The sequence below is a fragment of the Prosopis cineraria genome, unplaced genomic scaffold, assembly GCF_029017545.1.
Source record: "Prosopis cineraria cultivar Desert tree isolate PC_DT_omini unplaced genomic scaffold, ASM2901754v1 PC9, whole genome shotgun sequence".
Lineage (NCBI taxonomy): Eukaryota > Viridiplantae > Streptophyta > Magnoliopsida > Fabales > Fabaceae > Prosopis > Prosopis cineraria.
Genome location: NW_026555340.1, coordinates 29,355,091 through 29,372,845, shown reverse-complemented (window position 1 = coordinate 29,372,845; position 17,755 = coordinate 29,355,091). Strand labels below are relative to the sequence as shown.

At 29.4% G+C, this 17,755-nt stretch overlaps 1 protein-coding gene across 2 annotated transcripts; it reads right to left on the bottom strand.

Annotated features, from left to right (window-relative positions):
• Positions 1-890: 890 nt before the first annotated feature.
• LOC129320790 (transcription factor MYB86-like) lies at positions 891-2,520 on the bottom strand. Of its 2 annotated transcripts, XM_054966396.1 has the most exons (4): positions 2,502-2,520; positions 2,201-2,387; positions 1,980-2,109; positions 891-1,887 (listed from the first exon to the last, which is right to left on the bottom strand). In XM_054966396.1, exons 2-4 carry the CDS (start codon positions 2,331-2,333, stop codon positions 1,113-1,115), a joined length of 1,038 nt encoding a protein of 345 aa, XP_054822371.1. In that variant the 5' UTR covers positions 2,334-2,387; positions 2,502-2,520; the 3' UTR covers positions 891-1,112. The 2 variants fall into 2 exon arrangements, with proteins under 2 accessions (XP_054822371.1, XP_054822369.1); XM_054966394.1 differs by lacking the exon at positions 2,502-2,520 and having other exon boundaries at positions 2,201-2,491.
• Positions 2,521-17,755: the final 15,235 nt, after the last annotated feature.

The window sequence follows — 17,755 nt, the reverse complement described above, 5'->3', positions numbered from 1 at the left end:
CATAATTAATCTGCATGCAAGCTGAGCCTAGTAAATATGGAGTTATGGAGCTGACTGATTTTGCTGTGGGTGCCACACCGAAAGAAAGACGAGTGCAAGCAAATTTACCTCACAAATATATATAGCTAAATCAAAAATAGTACAATATATGTATGAACACCAGACAGATGCGACAAGATCTGGAGTTTTATCTGATTAACATGACACACAACCATCAACAAATGCGGCACGGCCAATAATATAATATATAAAATATTTGATACAAATTCTACAGTTGCGGGTACTCGGAGGGATGATGACATGCATTTCCTGAGTTGGATTATTGACTAGTAAAATAGTAAGTGACCAACATATTGACGAGAAAGTAGGTCAAAATCGAAGGTAAATATTGCGATCATGTGATTGGGAATAGAGACAAGGTAAAAGGAAATGAAGGAGAGGGAAACCCTAGAGTAAGAGGTTAAGGTAAAAGGGTAAATTAATGAAAGGAGGATGGCCCACACGAGATGAATCAGAGGGCAGCGAAAACAGCATCCCTCATATTACGATAGGTCAGGCTCTCATATTCACCCTCTGACACTTCTCTCTCACTCTCACACCCACGCCCTCTTTCATTTCTCATCTCATTCTCACATGCCCTCTCCCACACGAGCGTTCTCCTCTCTCTCTCTCTCTCTCTCTCTCTACTGCTTTCAAATAATACATACATACATATATATATACATACACATATATCCATCTTTTCAGACACAACGGAAGCTGTATCATTCGCTGTGTTGTCTGTATTCTATGGGCTTTCCTTTTCCTTTTCTAAATAATTTGAGTATTAATTTGACCACCTGTTCTAAAAGACAGCAAAAGCTAAGCACCATGTCACCACATGATTTTTTCAAGAAAGAAAAGAAGTCGTCGTCTTCATTCAAACTCGTGCTGATGAAAACAGATACTTGAATAGGAAAATTACATAAAGAGAGATAGAGAGGGCAGGGTGGGGGGATCATCTCAAAATCTTTAGCTCGCTACAAATTTCCTGTACTATCAACATCGTTTGTCACCTTGTTTCAACCAGAGAAAGAGCTCCCAAAAAAAAATAAAAATATAAAATTTACACTTCATATGTGCCGGAATACATCATAAGTCGCTGCCGTTAGATCTTGTGAGAATGACGTTAACGGATAGGTGTTGAAATCCATCGAACTGTGGTTCTGAAGCTGCACTGCTCCTCCCCACGAGCATGTGTTCATCAGTCCCTCCGATTTCATCCCGTTTGCTTGAAACTGAAACGACGCTTCCATCTTGTGCTCTCCCTCCCACAATACGATCCCTCTGTTATTCTCCATCATATAACTGCTCATGTTCGAGCTGTTATTGCTTGAGCAAATTTTTGAACCCGAATTGTTGTTGTCTGAGAACTCCGTGATCGTTGACAAGTTGTTCTGATCCGAACTCGTCAAACTAGGCATTGAGCAGATCCCGTAGCTTGAACTGGTTCCATACTGATACTGGCTCGAGTATGAATCGTAGTACGACAGAGGGTCGACGACCCATTCATGAGGCTTGTTGCTCATGCTCATGAGGATTTCATCTCTCGAGGCTTCTGTTAGAACAGATATATCGTAATAACTTGAATCGGTTGTCAGAAAAGGTGACCCTTGTGACTGTGAGGAGGCCAAGTTTGTGAGATGATGTATATTTTGCAGGGATAGTGGTGGTGGTGGTGGTGTCTCTATGCTATTGTTCTCCTGCTTTATTTGAGGTTGAGCGAAGGGCTTGTGGGTGGCTGGGTCAATCCCTTGCTTCAGCAGCTTCTTCTTCAAGCATGAGTTCCAGAAGTTCTTGATTTCGTTATCTGTTCTTCCTGGTAACTGTGCTGCGATCTGTGCCCACCTGAAAATCCAAAGTACATCTCAGTTCAGAAAACAACTCTCTGCAAATAACAGTTTTGTTTTCCATCTCTTTTCTTCAATAATTATTATTACCTATTGCCCAGAACTTCATGGAGACTCAGAATAACATCTTCCTCTTGCTGGGAGAACATGCCTCTTTTCAAATCAGGCCTCAGATAGTTTATCCACCTCAATCTACAGCTCTTTCCACATCTTTGAAGTCCTGCAACTCGAGAAACAAAGATGAGACACTCACACTCTGCTTCTATATAATCAATGAAAACTGGAAGAAGAGAGAATATTTTAGGAGTTACCAGCTAGTTTTGGAACGGAGCTCCAGCAGCCAACGCCAAATCTAGTTATGTGGTTGAAAAGCTTCTCGTCTTCTTCAGGGGACCATAAGCCTTTCCTCAACTTTTGCTTGACACAACAGGAATGGCGACCCATTTCTGTGAGTAGAGGACCAGAAGGACAAGCTCTCAAGCGAGACGCAACTGTTACCTGCAAATGCTTGTGTCACAGAGACGTTTTCAGAGTGGGCAATATATGTATGTTGTGGGGAGGGGAAAACCCAAGAACTAATTGTGTTGATTTAAAAAGATGCATAAATCATACTTAGAATTTAAGTTATGAGAGAGAGGGGAAGAGAGAGGGAGGGCTGGGGGGGAAGGTGAAGCAATCAAGTGGGTTTTACGCAAATCCGACGCTGCTTTTGCATTGGACTGGATTGGCTTTTAAGATATCCTTATTTCAAGGGGAAAAAAATATTAATAATAATAATATTATATTATTATCATAAAGCAGAACAGCTTTGTAAATGTGCCCCATAACCTGTTTTATTAAGGTTGATGAGTGAAAGTCATATATATTCTCACTCTACTTTTTTCCTCATTGGTCTGAATGTCGTTACATAAATGTAATAGAGACATGAATCTTTGAATATCTTACTGCGCTGCCTGCATGTTTATTATTCATTGTGCAAAACTTTTCCTTTACCTTAAAGTTCTTTAATTAATTAGGTGGTGATAAAGCAGTTCGGATACATGCAAGTTCTTTTTTAAATTACTTTTTGAACACAACACAAGCCCAGTTGATACCTTGTCGACTTAAGAAAAAAATAGTTTCGCGAGTAAATTATTTTATTCTGTAAATTATTTTATTCTTGAAAAATATAAACTCTATTTTTTTTTTGGCCAAATATCAACGTAACTCTCTATTCGATCCTTTAAAGCAGTGCAATCCTATATCTCAATTATATATAAATATGTATATGTGTACATATAGTCAGTTTTTTTACATTTGATCTTTTGGAAAAACAGAAAACTAGACTAAAATCAATGGGAGGTTTTGCAGTATAAAACATCTCTTTGAACACCACGAAACTATTTCTTGTAATTATTAATCCATTCTAAAAGCATCATATTAATTAATTGTTCGATAGCTAGTTTTCTCGAGATATGCAGAATTGATGGATATTGAGAATTTTATCATTTGAAAAGTTTGTGAAGTCATGTTCTTTTTCTATGTTTGAAAACTGTTTTTTTTTTGTTTTTAAAAACAGAAAAATGTAAAATTTTATTTCAATAAATTTTTTTAATTTAATTGTTTTCAAAATTATTTTAATTTTTTTGTTTTTTTAAAAAATAGTTAAGTTGTTTTTGTTTTATTTTTTTATTTTTAAAATATACTAAATTTAATTATTAAAAATTATAGTTACCTTGATCAATTTATATTATTAATCACCACCATTAACTGCTTATAATCATCACTATCAGTTTATTTTTTAATTCTAAAAATATTTTTTAATTGATATAACTAAACAGATTTTTATTTTATTGCACACTTTTTAAATTACTCCTCATAATTTTATAATTTATATTTATAAAAAATAATTAATGAAGGCTTGATTAACACAATTAATGAAGAGTATTATAATCTAATTTTTTTATTTTCAAACACAATTAATATAGTTAATTAATTTTTTTAAATTGTATGATATAAGTTTTTTTTTTCATACAAATAGAAGCAGAAAGAGTATAGTACAAAATGTTTTTTTTTTTTAATGGGTGTAAATCTTGTTGTTGTTGTTATTTACAAGATGGGTAGAACTGGGAGGCCGTCACCCCATCCTGCTGGCAAGGCGGCAGGCACTGAGGTTCTATTAATAATGGAGATATTATTAGAGATGTCCAATATAATTAACCCCTGAGATTATCACACAAACCCTTTTTTTTTTTGGCTAAAGAAACTTAAACTGAGAATTTTAAATAGCTTTAATGGCTTGAAACGCCATCCCCTAACCATAAGTAGCGCGAGTTTTCTTTCCCATCATTGCTCATTTATATGCCAACTGATTACATTGCCACATCGCTTTTTTTCTTTTTTCCTTCTTTCTTCTTCTTGGTTTTTTTTTCCCCCCGGTTAACGGCACATTCATTTTTCTATCACCAACCTTTATTTTTTTTTCATAAGAATTGATTTTATGATCCCCCCAATACTAACTATAAAAATATCTTACTGGAAAAAATAATAAACTTGATTAACTTCCATTTTTGTCTCTTTTTTACCCTAGATGAAGCATTGGGCTATTGACAGAAGAGGTTAATATCTTGGGATATACTCCCCCCATTTTAAATTATAAGATATTTTTAAAGGACTCAACATTTCAAAATATAAAACATTTTAACAAAAATAAGATTATCTTTTATTGACAAAAGAGGATATATTCCCTTTGTTTCAAATTATAAAACATTTTTTAAAGATTTATTGTTTCAAAATATAAGACACTTTAACAAAAATAAGATTTCATTAATTATAAATTTTCAATATTACCCTTCCCATTATATTAAATGGAGTATTAAAAATAAATAAAGTTTGATAAATGAAGTATTAAATGAAGGAGATTTTTAAAAATTGATATTTTTATTTTGAACAAAATAAAATTTGAAAGTGTACTCTCTCCAATCCTATTTGTGAAACACCTTCAAAAATAATTTTTAATCCAAAATATAAAATACCTTGTAATAATTAAATTACTTTTTACAATTTTATCATTTATTAATATAAAGATATTTAATATAGTTGTATCATTATTTAAACTAAGCATAAAAATAAAAGTATATTTTATTTTTTTATAATATAAAAAAACTAAATTTTAATACAATAACAACTAAAGAGAATATTTAATAAATTTTATTAATATATAAAATTTTGTATTAAAATATTTTATAACTTAAAACAGAGTGAGTATCATATACAAGATAAAAAAAAAAAAACAAAATACAACAAGCATGTAGAAGCAGAACTAATATGGGGAATAGGAGTACTCATTCAGGGAGACTTTTATTTTATTTAGCGCGCTTTGTGGTCTTTCCTGGTTGGGCCCAGATTAGTTAGAGTTTTAATGAGGCCTTGGGATAACAAAGAAAATGGTGATTTATACGTTTGTGGACTTTCTATTTTTTATATTTTATATAGAAGTCAAGTCTAATATTTAACGTTAGAGACACGAAGATCAGGTGATTTTTAGATGCGAAATTACAGATTTTCTTGCCATATATTTTGCTTTTTCATCAGAAATTTATGTGCTTATTTAGACTTTTCTTTGTATTTTTATGATTTCAATAATTATACTAAATCGGGTTTCCTTATCCAAGCGTCTAAAATACTGAAAACAAGCTGACACCAGTACATTACGGACGTGTGGTCTCCATTAACAATTTGACTCTGATTTTCTTGAGGGAAAAAAACAACAAAAGTATCTAGAATTTGTTAAAGATTAATTGCAACAATATAATACAAACTCTGCCATCTAATTAGAACTCAAATTTTATATATCAATTATGACAACTTTTATACGTATTATAATTTTCAGAGATAATCATAGCAATTGCATGTTTTAAATCGTTCGGCTATTGATGGCATCACCGGGAAGTTCTTCACCGAGCAATAATAAAGATGATAAATATATTTGACAAAGTCGAGTCCCTTTTTTAATCATGATTTTGGCTTAAAAATTTAAATTATTGGACTTTTAATTCTGCAAATTGTACCATGAGTTAAATTTCACAAGCAAGGTCTCTTTTAACTAAACAGGGTATAAAGTCATAGACTAGCAGTTTAGTCCATATATTACATTTAAAAGATTAGCCGAGGCAAGACTTAAAAAAAAAAAGTGTTTTTTGCGAAGTCAAACTCAAATGGTCAGATGTTTGATGATAAATTGCGATTTTATATTGGTGTTTACCAAAAAGAAATTATCTTGCAGTTGATAGTAAGTGCGTTACTGTTTCTGGGTTTTTGAACAAACTTTTAGGGGGACACAATTCGTCACTATCTTGTAGCGGGAGTCATTTGCTAGAAGCCTAGAAGTGATAAGCCAATTACCTCCTCTTTTTTTATTTACGGTCAACAAAGAAGGCGTTACTCTGTTTACCCAGAAAAAAGAAGAAAAGAAAGGGTTACTCACTTACTCTATCTGTCTAATATTAGAGGGTATTTTTAATTAAATTATATCTTACAGTAAATTAATTAATTAATTTTAAAATTATACATCTTTTATCTTTACTCTTATTTAATAGAATATATTAATTTAAAAATATTATTAATTACACCACTGATTAAGGATATTTTAAAAAAATTTCATTAATCACATTTTAAAAGATTCAAAATATTTTATATTTTTAAACATTTTGCCTAAAAAAGCCTTGTATTTTTTAAGGAGGGAGTACTTATTGATAATAAGATGGTTCTCCATTTCAAATTAAATCCATACTCACTTAAAAAAAAACCAAAATATTCAATTATTTACGAGAGAATTGGTGAAAAGGACCTAGTTATAAGTATTTGGTCAGTCTCAGGAATCAAATGTACTTGAAGGATCAAGGTTAATATTTACTCATTAAAAAATTTGAACAAATGACCAAAATGCCATTCTACATTAATTAAATCTTTTAAAAAATGTACAAAATCTGATTATTAGAGCTTCAGCTCCTCCTCCAACCATTGACAGTATGCTTGCTGAAGCTTCAATTGCAAGTGAAAGTGTCACCAAAAAACATCAAAACCTCTTGATTATATGTAATTATGAAAGATTACATATAAATCCAATAACTAAAGGGTACAAGAATTTTGACTAAAGGTGCAAAGGTTTTGGCTTAAGTGTAAGGCTTTTGATTTTAAGTATAAGGAATATGGCTTAGGGTGCAAGAGGTATGGCTTGGATGTGAGGCTTTTGACTTGAGTGCAAGAGGTATGGCTTGGGTGCAAGATTTCTGACTTAGGTATAAACGTTCTGGCTTGGGGTGCAAGACTTATGGCTTAAAGTGCACTTGTTATGGCTTGAGTATAAGGGTTTTGACTTGAGTGTAAGAGAGATTGTTAAGGTGCAAGTCTTCTAGATCAAAGTATATGTGTTATAGCTTAAGGTGTAAGGCTTATGACTTATGTTATAACAACGAGATTTACATGTAATCTATAGTCATTTTCATGTGATTCTCGAACATTGAAGGGCATCCCTATGTGTGTTTAATTTACATGTAATCCGTTAAAGATTACATTTAAATCACTCCTCAATCATACTCGCGAGTTTCTTCACATATTGATTTACATGTAATATATAATCGTTTTCATATAATTCTGGGCACTAACAAAGGCATATTCTTTGTGTGTTTGATTTACATGTAATCCGTTAAAAATTACATATAAATTATTCTCAGGTATGCTTATAATTTTTTTTTTCATATTGATTTACATGTAATTGGTTGTCTTTTTCATGTAATTATAAGGGCACTAATAGTGGCATGCTCTTTGTGTATTGAATTTACATGTAATCCATAAGATATTACATATAATTGTAGCGCTGACAAGTAAGGATTCAACAAGTTTATATGAATGACAATTGAATTTTCAATGAAAAACAAGTAAATGATTAAGGGGACTTTGAACAAAAAAAATATGAAAGAAACAACAATAATTATATTAGTTTAGGTCTGTTATTGTCCTAAGTACAAACCAAATGATAAACAAATATTATAAGGCATCTTAAATCAAAAAATTTATTATGGGAGTAAGAACAACATCATACCCATATTAAATTACATCTTATCCTATACAAAAAAATAAATAAGGGAACACTCATAATAAGTTCTCTCTTTTTTAAGTATTATACATCACATAACAAGCCAAAAGATGCGGATTTGATAATGTAACATGGAGAACAATTAAATTGTCCATAAAAATAAGTAAATGTGAAGAGCAAGAATGAACAACGATAATTTCAATGAAAGAACATTAATTTCATTAGGTTTGATTCATCTTTTTGTCAAGTACAATTAAAATTATAAACAAAGACCATAAGGCACCCTATATTAGAAAATATATCATGAGGGGTAAGAACATATCACGCTCATATTAAACTACATCATACCTTATAAAAAAACAAATAAGGGGTGGTTATAAGTACATTTCAAAGTATAATCACAATATCATTCAATCTTTTTAGGGAATCCTTTAATCAATATTTCCTTATAGATCACTTTGTTTATGATATGCATGAGTTGAATTTGCAAGAGCTTATTGACTCAAACTTACTCTTTCTCATCTTCAGACAAAAACCTTATTTTTTTTTCTTAGCCAAATCCTTTTTAACAAGCATCAGCCATGGCCATGAATGCTTGCTCTACATTTATAGCGTCATTCACACTTATTTCTATAAATAGTGCTAATTTCATCAACAAATGCTTGCAAAATATCAATTATATAATACAAGTGTTGGTTTAAAATTGCAATAATTACATTAATGATATTTATTTTCAATAGCTTGAGAGAATAATAATTCTCATATTCCAATTCTAAGGAAGAAAAAGACTACAATATTAAATTGAGTGTTTACTATATCAAGTGGAAAAAAGATTTTAAGGTAAAAATACTCATTGAATCCAACAAGTTCATATGACTATAAGAGGTTGGTGATAAATGTGAGCCACTAATGAAAGGAAAAATAAAAGCAAAATATTGACCAATTTTAAAGATGATTAGTTGACTTGGGTTAATAAAGTTAGAGTTATTGAAGAGATGATATATACTCCTAATGGATTAGATCATATCATTCCCTATCTACGCAAGTATTTTTGGCTGGTTAAAAAATCCTACAAATTTTCACTAAAATGATTAAGAAAGATGTAGTAACTATATTAACAATGTTTAGTAGGAAGTTAGAAACTGTGTAATAATGAAAGTGCAATGTCTTACTAATTTATAGCATTGTTACCCAACAAGGCTGCAGATTGAGCAAGTTCAAATATCTTTTCAAAGTCATGCTACCCAATTGCTTCTTTATCAAATATGGCACCTGATAGAACCACTGATGATGCTCCTTGCCTAATATATTCCCCAGCTGAATCTACAACCATCAAGAAAAGTCATTTGCATTATACACTCATGAAACATGATAACAAATTGATATACTAATTAAGATGCATACATATGTTATTGTTTATACATAGAGATTGGTAAAAATATGTAATATGTTACAAAAAAACTTTGTTAATAATGTTGTATATATATTTACACGTTTACAACCCATGAATATTTGTTCATAAAGAACCCTCGATTCACACGCTGTAAATATTTGGTGGCATGCCATGAGGAGTTCATTTTACAATTATAAGCAATTTTGTTGAGCACTTGGATTTTTCAAACTTAATTTCATTCACTATAGATAAACAAAATGTTAGATAAGTATGGCACTCAGAAATGCATAAGCTCTAATAGAAGAACCAAGAAACAAACATGAGCTTTGTACTTTGCTTAATGACATAAAGAAAAGGGTGAGGACCGCTTTGTGCTATAATGCTCCATAATGTCTTAAAGAATAATGTTCCCTTGCAAGTCCATACAATAGAATCCACCTAAGAAGAACCTCCTATTTAATGCATACAAGCATCCAACGGTAGAAGCTTCTTTACCCATTTAAGCCGATCTAAATTGGTTTTCTTAAGACCATTTGAGTGTAAGCTATTATCCTAAACTGGAGCCGGATGTTACTACACTTCTCGTTTCATCATTTAAAGCTCGAGCGAAAATCTCCTTCTGTCATAGCCATGCTTAACTTTTCCTTATCAATCATTTTTTTGGTTCTCCAATTAAGGATTGTCTCTCTGATTCGATCTCCACCCATGTTGATGTGCGAAACTTTTGATGGTGCATAGATATTAGTTCCAGTAAAGAGGTCTACAAGAGAAGAATCACACATTCATGGTAACGCACAATCGCACGTGAAGAGATGTTAGATCCAAGTCGCAGCTCACTTCACCAGTTGAAAATCATCTCTAATCTATTGTATTGTTTTCTCCCAACAATAAAGGACATTTTGGTCCATTCACCCCATCCTGTTTTGAGTATTAAAATGAGTTTGGTCCTTCAATTACATTTAGTCCTTAGGCATAATTTTTCCTTCCATCTAGTTCTTTTTTTACCAATTCTCTCATTATTTAATTGTTAAATGATTATTTTTATTTTGAAGAAAGAAATTATTTAATTTGCTACTGGTGTTCTTTTTTTCCTTTCTAATAGGTTGTTACTTTGTATGATGAATGTTCTAACATTTCAATGTCGATGTTAATTGCGTAAATGGAATTTTTTTATGGTTTCTCTCATTGTAAATGAAAACCCAACTAATTTTAGTTTTAGCTCAAACACCTATCATGTGTCAGATGTATTTTGCAAAGTGGAGTGCCAGTGAAAGTTGAACTCTAATGACATTATGAATATAAGCTATAACTGACGAAGATGTTAAACACTGTTTGAAAAATTTGTAGCAATGTAACAAATGATGCAAAATCTCTCTCTCTCTCTGGACCCTTGCGACAATATTTGTAATAACCTTCAATTTTAAATTAAATTAAATTAATTTTTTTACCAATTAATATTTTATTTAAATTTGTTTTGTAACAAGTGTTAAGTAGATGGTGGTGGTTGATAGGTACTTATGCTAATAACTTTTTTGAGAATTTAAAATTTAAATTTTATTAAGAAAAAAATAGAAGAGAAAAGAGTTTATTTTAGTTTTATTAAATTTCGTTCCTTTCTTGTAATTTTTTCTTTCTTGTCATTTTTCCACACTCCTTGGATAATTGAACGCGAGGCTTTGAGAAAAAAAAAATCAATTTTTTGGATAAATGGGCGTTTGAATAATTTTGGCAAAAAATGATTTTTCTCTCAAAAAATCGATTAAAAATTCTATCCAGACACGCTAGGCTTGAGAAATGAGTTGGTCCGTTATGATTTTCACTTTTACTGTAATAAATGTGGAATGCCTTAAAGAAAAGGTTTTTCATGTAAACTATTTTTAAATAATTAACCTTCAATATAAATCTCTATTTAAAATATTTTTTGAAAAGTAGGAGATGATCAAATTATCGTGGCCCATCCGTATGAGTCAATTTGATATTTGGTCTAACCTTGAAATTCTTCATGTGCTTTGTGTCACCCAGAAAAAAATATTTAGGTGTATATACGGATTTTCTTTTTTCCCAAATGGGAGTAGAAAATTTGTAGTAGCTGTATGCCTGTATCTATATAATTATTCAAATGTTCTTAACTATGAAAATTCTACATAACACAATAACATAAATATTACACCTCTAATTTATAATGATCTGGGACGCACATGACAATCCATGGAGATGACAAAGCACTTGTTTTACAATAAAAACAACAAAATAACTTTTGGATATCGTTACTAGCAAGTGTTGATAAGGTGGTTATAGTAACTAAACACGAAATCTCAAGTTTATGTTCTTATAAATGTATAAAAATATGTTTGAAAATGTTACTACCATTTGGATTGATAATGCTTGAATATAACGCAGATAATCATATAAAAAAATTACTTGATATTGTTAAATGTATACTCATTTTGTTAAAAAATATAAGATATTTTTAACTCAATCTCACCCTCTAATAAAGTAGTTACTTACTTTTAAACTAACCCTATCTTTTTATATTCACTCCTATTAAACACCTTACAATAAATATAAAGTTATTATCAATAAGGACACTTTTACAAAAAAAATAATAATTATATCTCAAAAGACTAAAAATATTTTATATTTTTTAACAGAAGGAGTAATAAAAATTGTTCGTGGGGTCGTCACTGAAATATACAAAATATTGCTTTCATGTAATTGCCTTCTTTCATTAGTTTACCCTATAAAATAGCCTTATTTTTAATTTAATTATAATCAACCTTTTTTTCTACTGAAATTATCAATCGATTAATAACTGCCAACGCAGACTTGAAATATAAAAAAGTAACTCTATCATTAAGGTCGGAAGGGAAAAGTGGTTAACCAAACAATTATGAGATTTTTTTTTTAAGTGTTAGGAAAGGAATGGAATGGAGATGGAGATCCACTGGCCTGGAAATCGTAAGCGAAAAAGTGTTTCCAACTAATTAATCATTTAACGTTTTTATTTTGCAATAAAATCTACTTAATTAAGGGTGAAAAATTAAAATCAGCCCACAATGATCGGATCATCTCAAAGACGCAACCATGGCCGACACCTACGCGCTTCCATGCGCGCACGAGGTCATAATCCACCCAGATACAGTATACAGTATTGGTTTATGTTCGTTGCTTCTTTTCCAGCAAATATGCGTTTCTTTCTGGTAACCATAAGGAAAATCACATATAAGGACTTGAGAAGGAAATTATTTACAGATAGAAATCAATAACAAGTCTTATTTAGAAAAAAAAAATCATGCTCCTATCTTAATAACAATCAATTTTTTATTAATCCTTATCAGTGAATAATTATCTTTCCAGATCTTTGAATATGATTCTCCCACTAATTTATCAACGTAGAAATTTCGGCTAAAACCCGTACTGGTACTCTCTCTTCCCGTCACTTTTACCAGACATTTAGATTCAGATTGTAATTAATGGATAACCCATACTTAAATCATGCTTTAATTAAAAAAAGAGCAACTAAAAAGAGGCGATGTATAAAAATTGTAATAAATACTTCATCTAGTGTCCTATAATAATGACAGTTATCCTTTGTATAAGTGATCTGTAAGAGGGATCGAAGGGAGTGTTTATGTATATTTTATTTCAATGCGTCGAAAATAACATACATACAAAATAAAATAAATCCCAGGCTTTTGTTATTAGAGCAAATGTTTGTTACTTTTTTAAAAAAAATAGAGCATAATGTGTGATTTTCATCAAAGTGCACTCTCTTGGTCCCTTTAGAAAAAGATTGCACATTAAACCTCAATTATTTAAAAAAATAATAATGGACATTTACTATAATTTAATAATGGGAGCAAAATTGCATTAACTTTAATTGCCTAGGATTCATAATGCATCAAATAAGAGTTTAAAGTTTAAATTGCCCCTAGTTCTATTGTTCAATATCCAAATTGCAAATTAATCTTTAAATTTTCAGGTCATTATATTATTTTTCTCAATTGATGTCATCAAAATCAGATTGAATTGGTCAGTTGAACTGGGAATTAGTCATAAGTTTGGTCCGAATATAACAGATCTAGAAAACATGCTACGAAATCAATTAAAATTTGGTGGACAAAATGGTTGAACTAATCTTACTATTTTTTAATTTTTAATTTTTTAAATTTAATTCATTTTTTTGAAGTAATAAGCATTGATAAATGAATAAAAAGGAACAAAAATGCAGGAAATATGAACATATGTTTATATTTTAAAGTTATAAATCATAAATTATGAAATAAATATATATATTTTGAATTAAAATGATAGAATATTGATGGATATATATTACCTATTTTATTTTGTATTATTTTGTTTTAAATTTAAAAATGCACTATTATTATTATTATTATTTATAAATATTTCATTTTAATTATTTTAAGCACATGGGAGTATTACTTAAACTACATCAATTTATTCATGACTGGTTGAATCATGGTTTAACTCTTGAATCGTTAATTAATTTTTTGTTTGGTTTAATGATTGGTCTGATTTTCATATAACACCGATCTCAATGCATGTCAAAATACTTATATGCTCTGTTCAATCCATATATAATATAAAATAGGGTAAAATTTATATATTTATCTTTATATATTTAAGTTATTTATTTCCAATTAAATCAAAACATGCTTATCTTTTATAAATTATTTATTCTATAACAAATTATTATTCTTGATTTAGTGAAACAAAAAGCATATTAAGTATATGAGATTAAATACAAAATTTTGCTCTATAAAATATTGGTGGTAACTAGTATTTTAAGATTCTAGTAAGAAATTGTTTGAAACCTGAATCTTTTTTTTTTTTTACAAAAAAGACATATTTTCAACTATATCCTCGTTAAAGTATACAGGTTAATTTTTTTGGTAATTATGATTGAAATTCTAATGGACTTTTTTTTAAAGAAATGATAAATGAAGGGTATATTTAAAAAACATTATAAAAACTACCCAATTCTTGATATTTTTGAAGCAAATATAATTATTAAAAAATACTTTATATTACTTGACAGAGGCAAATTGAATTAGAATTATTTGAAGGGCAATAAGGACTAGAAAAAGGCTTAGTCGATGCACGTTGATGGTTAGTAATTGGAAGAATTGAGATGACGACACGTCGTGAGGGTATTCAAGAAGTTATGGTGATATGATGCAACTAAATAGCAGTCCCATAATTGTAGGTGCTAATCAATGTAAGATCACTTTCAAAGAGTTGGAAAATTCCGTCCATGGTCTAAATAATTAGCAATGTCAAACACGAGACTTTGGCGGCACATGAAATTAGCGATGCGTAAAAGTTTGATGGTCTTGTTTAACTCAGCAAATCTTATCTGGTCCGGCCATTTAAAAAGATTGACCTGGAGGATTAAAAGGATTAATAAGATCAAACTTTATTTTTGGATTGAATTGAATTGGATGTGAGACCGAGCTTTAATTTTAAATCACTTGATCAAAGTCAATCTTATAAAATTATTTCAATATGATTATAATTATTTTTATTTTTTAATAGAGTTGAATGTAAAGTTTAAGATCTCACCAATTTAGTGCCCGTTTGGATAAGGAGAAAACGCGCGTTTTGGACCTAAAATCAATTTTTTCTGTCAATCTATCCAAACAGTCGAAAATGATCAAAAATCGATTATGGGCCAAAACGCGCGTTTTTCCCGAAGCTCCCTTCGTCCGCTTTCTGTCAAAAGTTTGTCAAAAACGTTGGGAAAAATTACAAAAACAGGCCCAGGAAAAAATTACAAAGAAAGCACATAATTTAATAAAAATAAAATTAAACTCTCTTCTTTTTCTTTTTTTTTCCTTAATAAAATTTAAACTTTATATATTTAAAAAAATTAATATTTGATATTTAAAAATTAAGTTATATAGTTAAAAATTAATTTTAATTAAATTATCCAAATATCTTCAATTCTGTTAAAATTAATTTTAAAAAAATAGTATTCAAACAGATTATGTTATAACATAATCAATTATGATTAAAATCTACCACTTAATCAATTATTTTCATAATCTATTATACCCAACTGAAATCCAAACAGACCCTTACTATCTCTCTTCTCTTCATTTACTCTTTACTCCATCTTCACTTCTTCATGCCGCACAAAATTAGTTGTCCTCATTTGTGCTTATTTGTTGATGGATCTATTATGACTAATTTTTGATATCTTGTGATAAATTTTAAATAATTATAAGTATTTTAAATAATTATAAGTTTTTTTATTATTTTAATTAAATTTATTAGGTTAAAATGAATTGTTGTCTCTCACATAAAGAAAGAAAAAAAAAAAAAAGGAATACTGAACTACTAAAAACAATCTCCTTATTTTATGAACCAAATCTAATCTTGTTTAATTTTGAATTATGTCTGGACCATACCAGACTCACGCGGAACCAAGGTGCTGATATAATGGGAGGGCAAATTTATTAAAAATTAATAAAAATATATAGATTTTTTTATTTTTTTAATATTTAAAATAAGAGATTTTATAAGATAATAATACATTATAAGTCGATTATATTTTTGGATAATAAAAATTTAAATAAAAATAATTTATTTATTATGTTATTTTTAAAATAAATATAAAGAATAAATAAAAATTGTATATTTTTAATATATTTTTGTATATTTCGATGAAATTATATATAACATGCTCTATACTCTTAGAAAATAATAATTTATGTGTGATTTTCAAATTAAGTAAAAAAAAACCTAAATATAGAATACAAAAATAAATTAATCTTTTTCTGTTTTCTTTCCATATATCAAAATGAATAGTTAATATTTCTGGTAAAAAAATGAATAGTGAATAATAATGTAAAACATTTATTTTATTGGTATTTAATATGGGTTGTGTTGGGGGCGATGTGCCAGTATTAATCATGCCAGTAGGTTTTGAGAGATTTTTTTTTTTAAATAAAAGAAGAAAAAGGGATTGCGAGCCAAAACTCCCATTTGCCGGAGCCTTCAAAAGGCCAAACGCCCCAACCAAAGGGGGTGGGTAGGTCCTTTAAGATGTATCTAGTTCTGTGATTATAAATTGCCTAACTCAATTTTTTTTTTAATAAAAGAGAACGGATTTTAAATTAAATAGAAATGCTGTCTTGTTAATTTTTTGTACAGCCCTGCATGAAATGCAAGCTTTAGTATCGCCCCAAGCTAAGCACGTAGGGAGCAACGCTTTGAACTTGTGCATTTAATCCTTACTGTAACTCTCATTGTAGCGTAGTTCCAGTATGCTCTCATGTGGTCCTCCCATCAACTAGTCACCGTCTTTCCTATTATTATTGTTGTTGTTGTTGTTGTTGTTATTAATTGGCGAGTACCGCTTTATTACGCGCTACCATATGTCAACTTAAATATGATATCAACCTTCATTTTCATTACTTAAATTACTTGATTATATTTAAATAACATGTAACAAATGAAGTGGCGATGAAGGATTCATGAGGTGTGATGTGAGCTACGTCAATAAGGGGAAAGAAATAATATAAAAAGAACTGAGAAATTCAAAAAAGAAGTAATATGATATTCTTTCCGTTCAAAAATATAAAGCATTTTTTGAGGTGTTATATGTTAAAAAATGTAAGGTATTTTTAGTCTTTTGAAATGTTATCATTGCTTTTTTTTTTTAAATTGCCCCTATTGATAATGACTTTATATTTATTATAAAGTGTTTAATAAGGATAAATATAAAAAGATAGAGTTAGTTAAAAAATAAATAATTATTTTATTAGGGGTGAATTCAGTTAAAAATGCTTTACATTTTTAAACGGAAGGAGTAATAATTATTGTTCACTAATAAGGGTGTACAAAACAAATAAGTTAAATTGATATTTGTAAGCCTCAACCTAAATTTTAAAAATAAAAGTGAATATTCTATAAATACCAAAAGTATATTAAATGAAAAAGGATAATAAATGCTGAAAGATAACAATAATTAAAACAAGATATGTCTCAATTGTAAAATTTATTTTCAATAACTTTTGGCAAATCCCCAATCTCTCAATGGGTTTTCATATATATTTTAATCAACTAACTCCATACTAAATTATAAGATATTTTTTTAGAGATTTGATGTTTTAAAATATAAGATATTTCAATTTAACAAAAAATTTTTTATTGATGATACTTTTTTAAAATTATTTTTTATTATATTCTCTCTTTAATATTCTCTCACAAATGTAGTATTAACTGAAAAAAAATTATAAAATGTATTTAATGAGCTTTACTGTTATATACAATTTTGTTTAAAAGTGTTTTATCAATTGGAACAAAGGGAGTAGCTTTTGATCAATATGTTTTACTAGAATCAAAAAAAATTTTAAAACTCATTGATTCTAT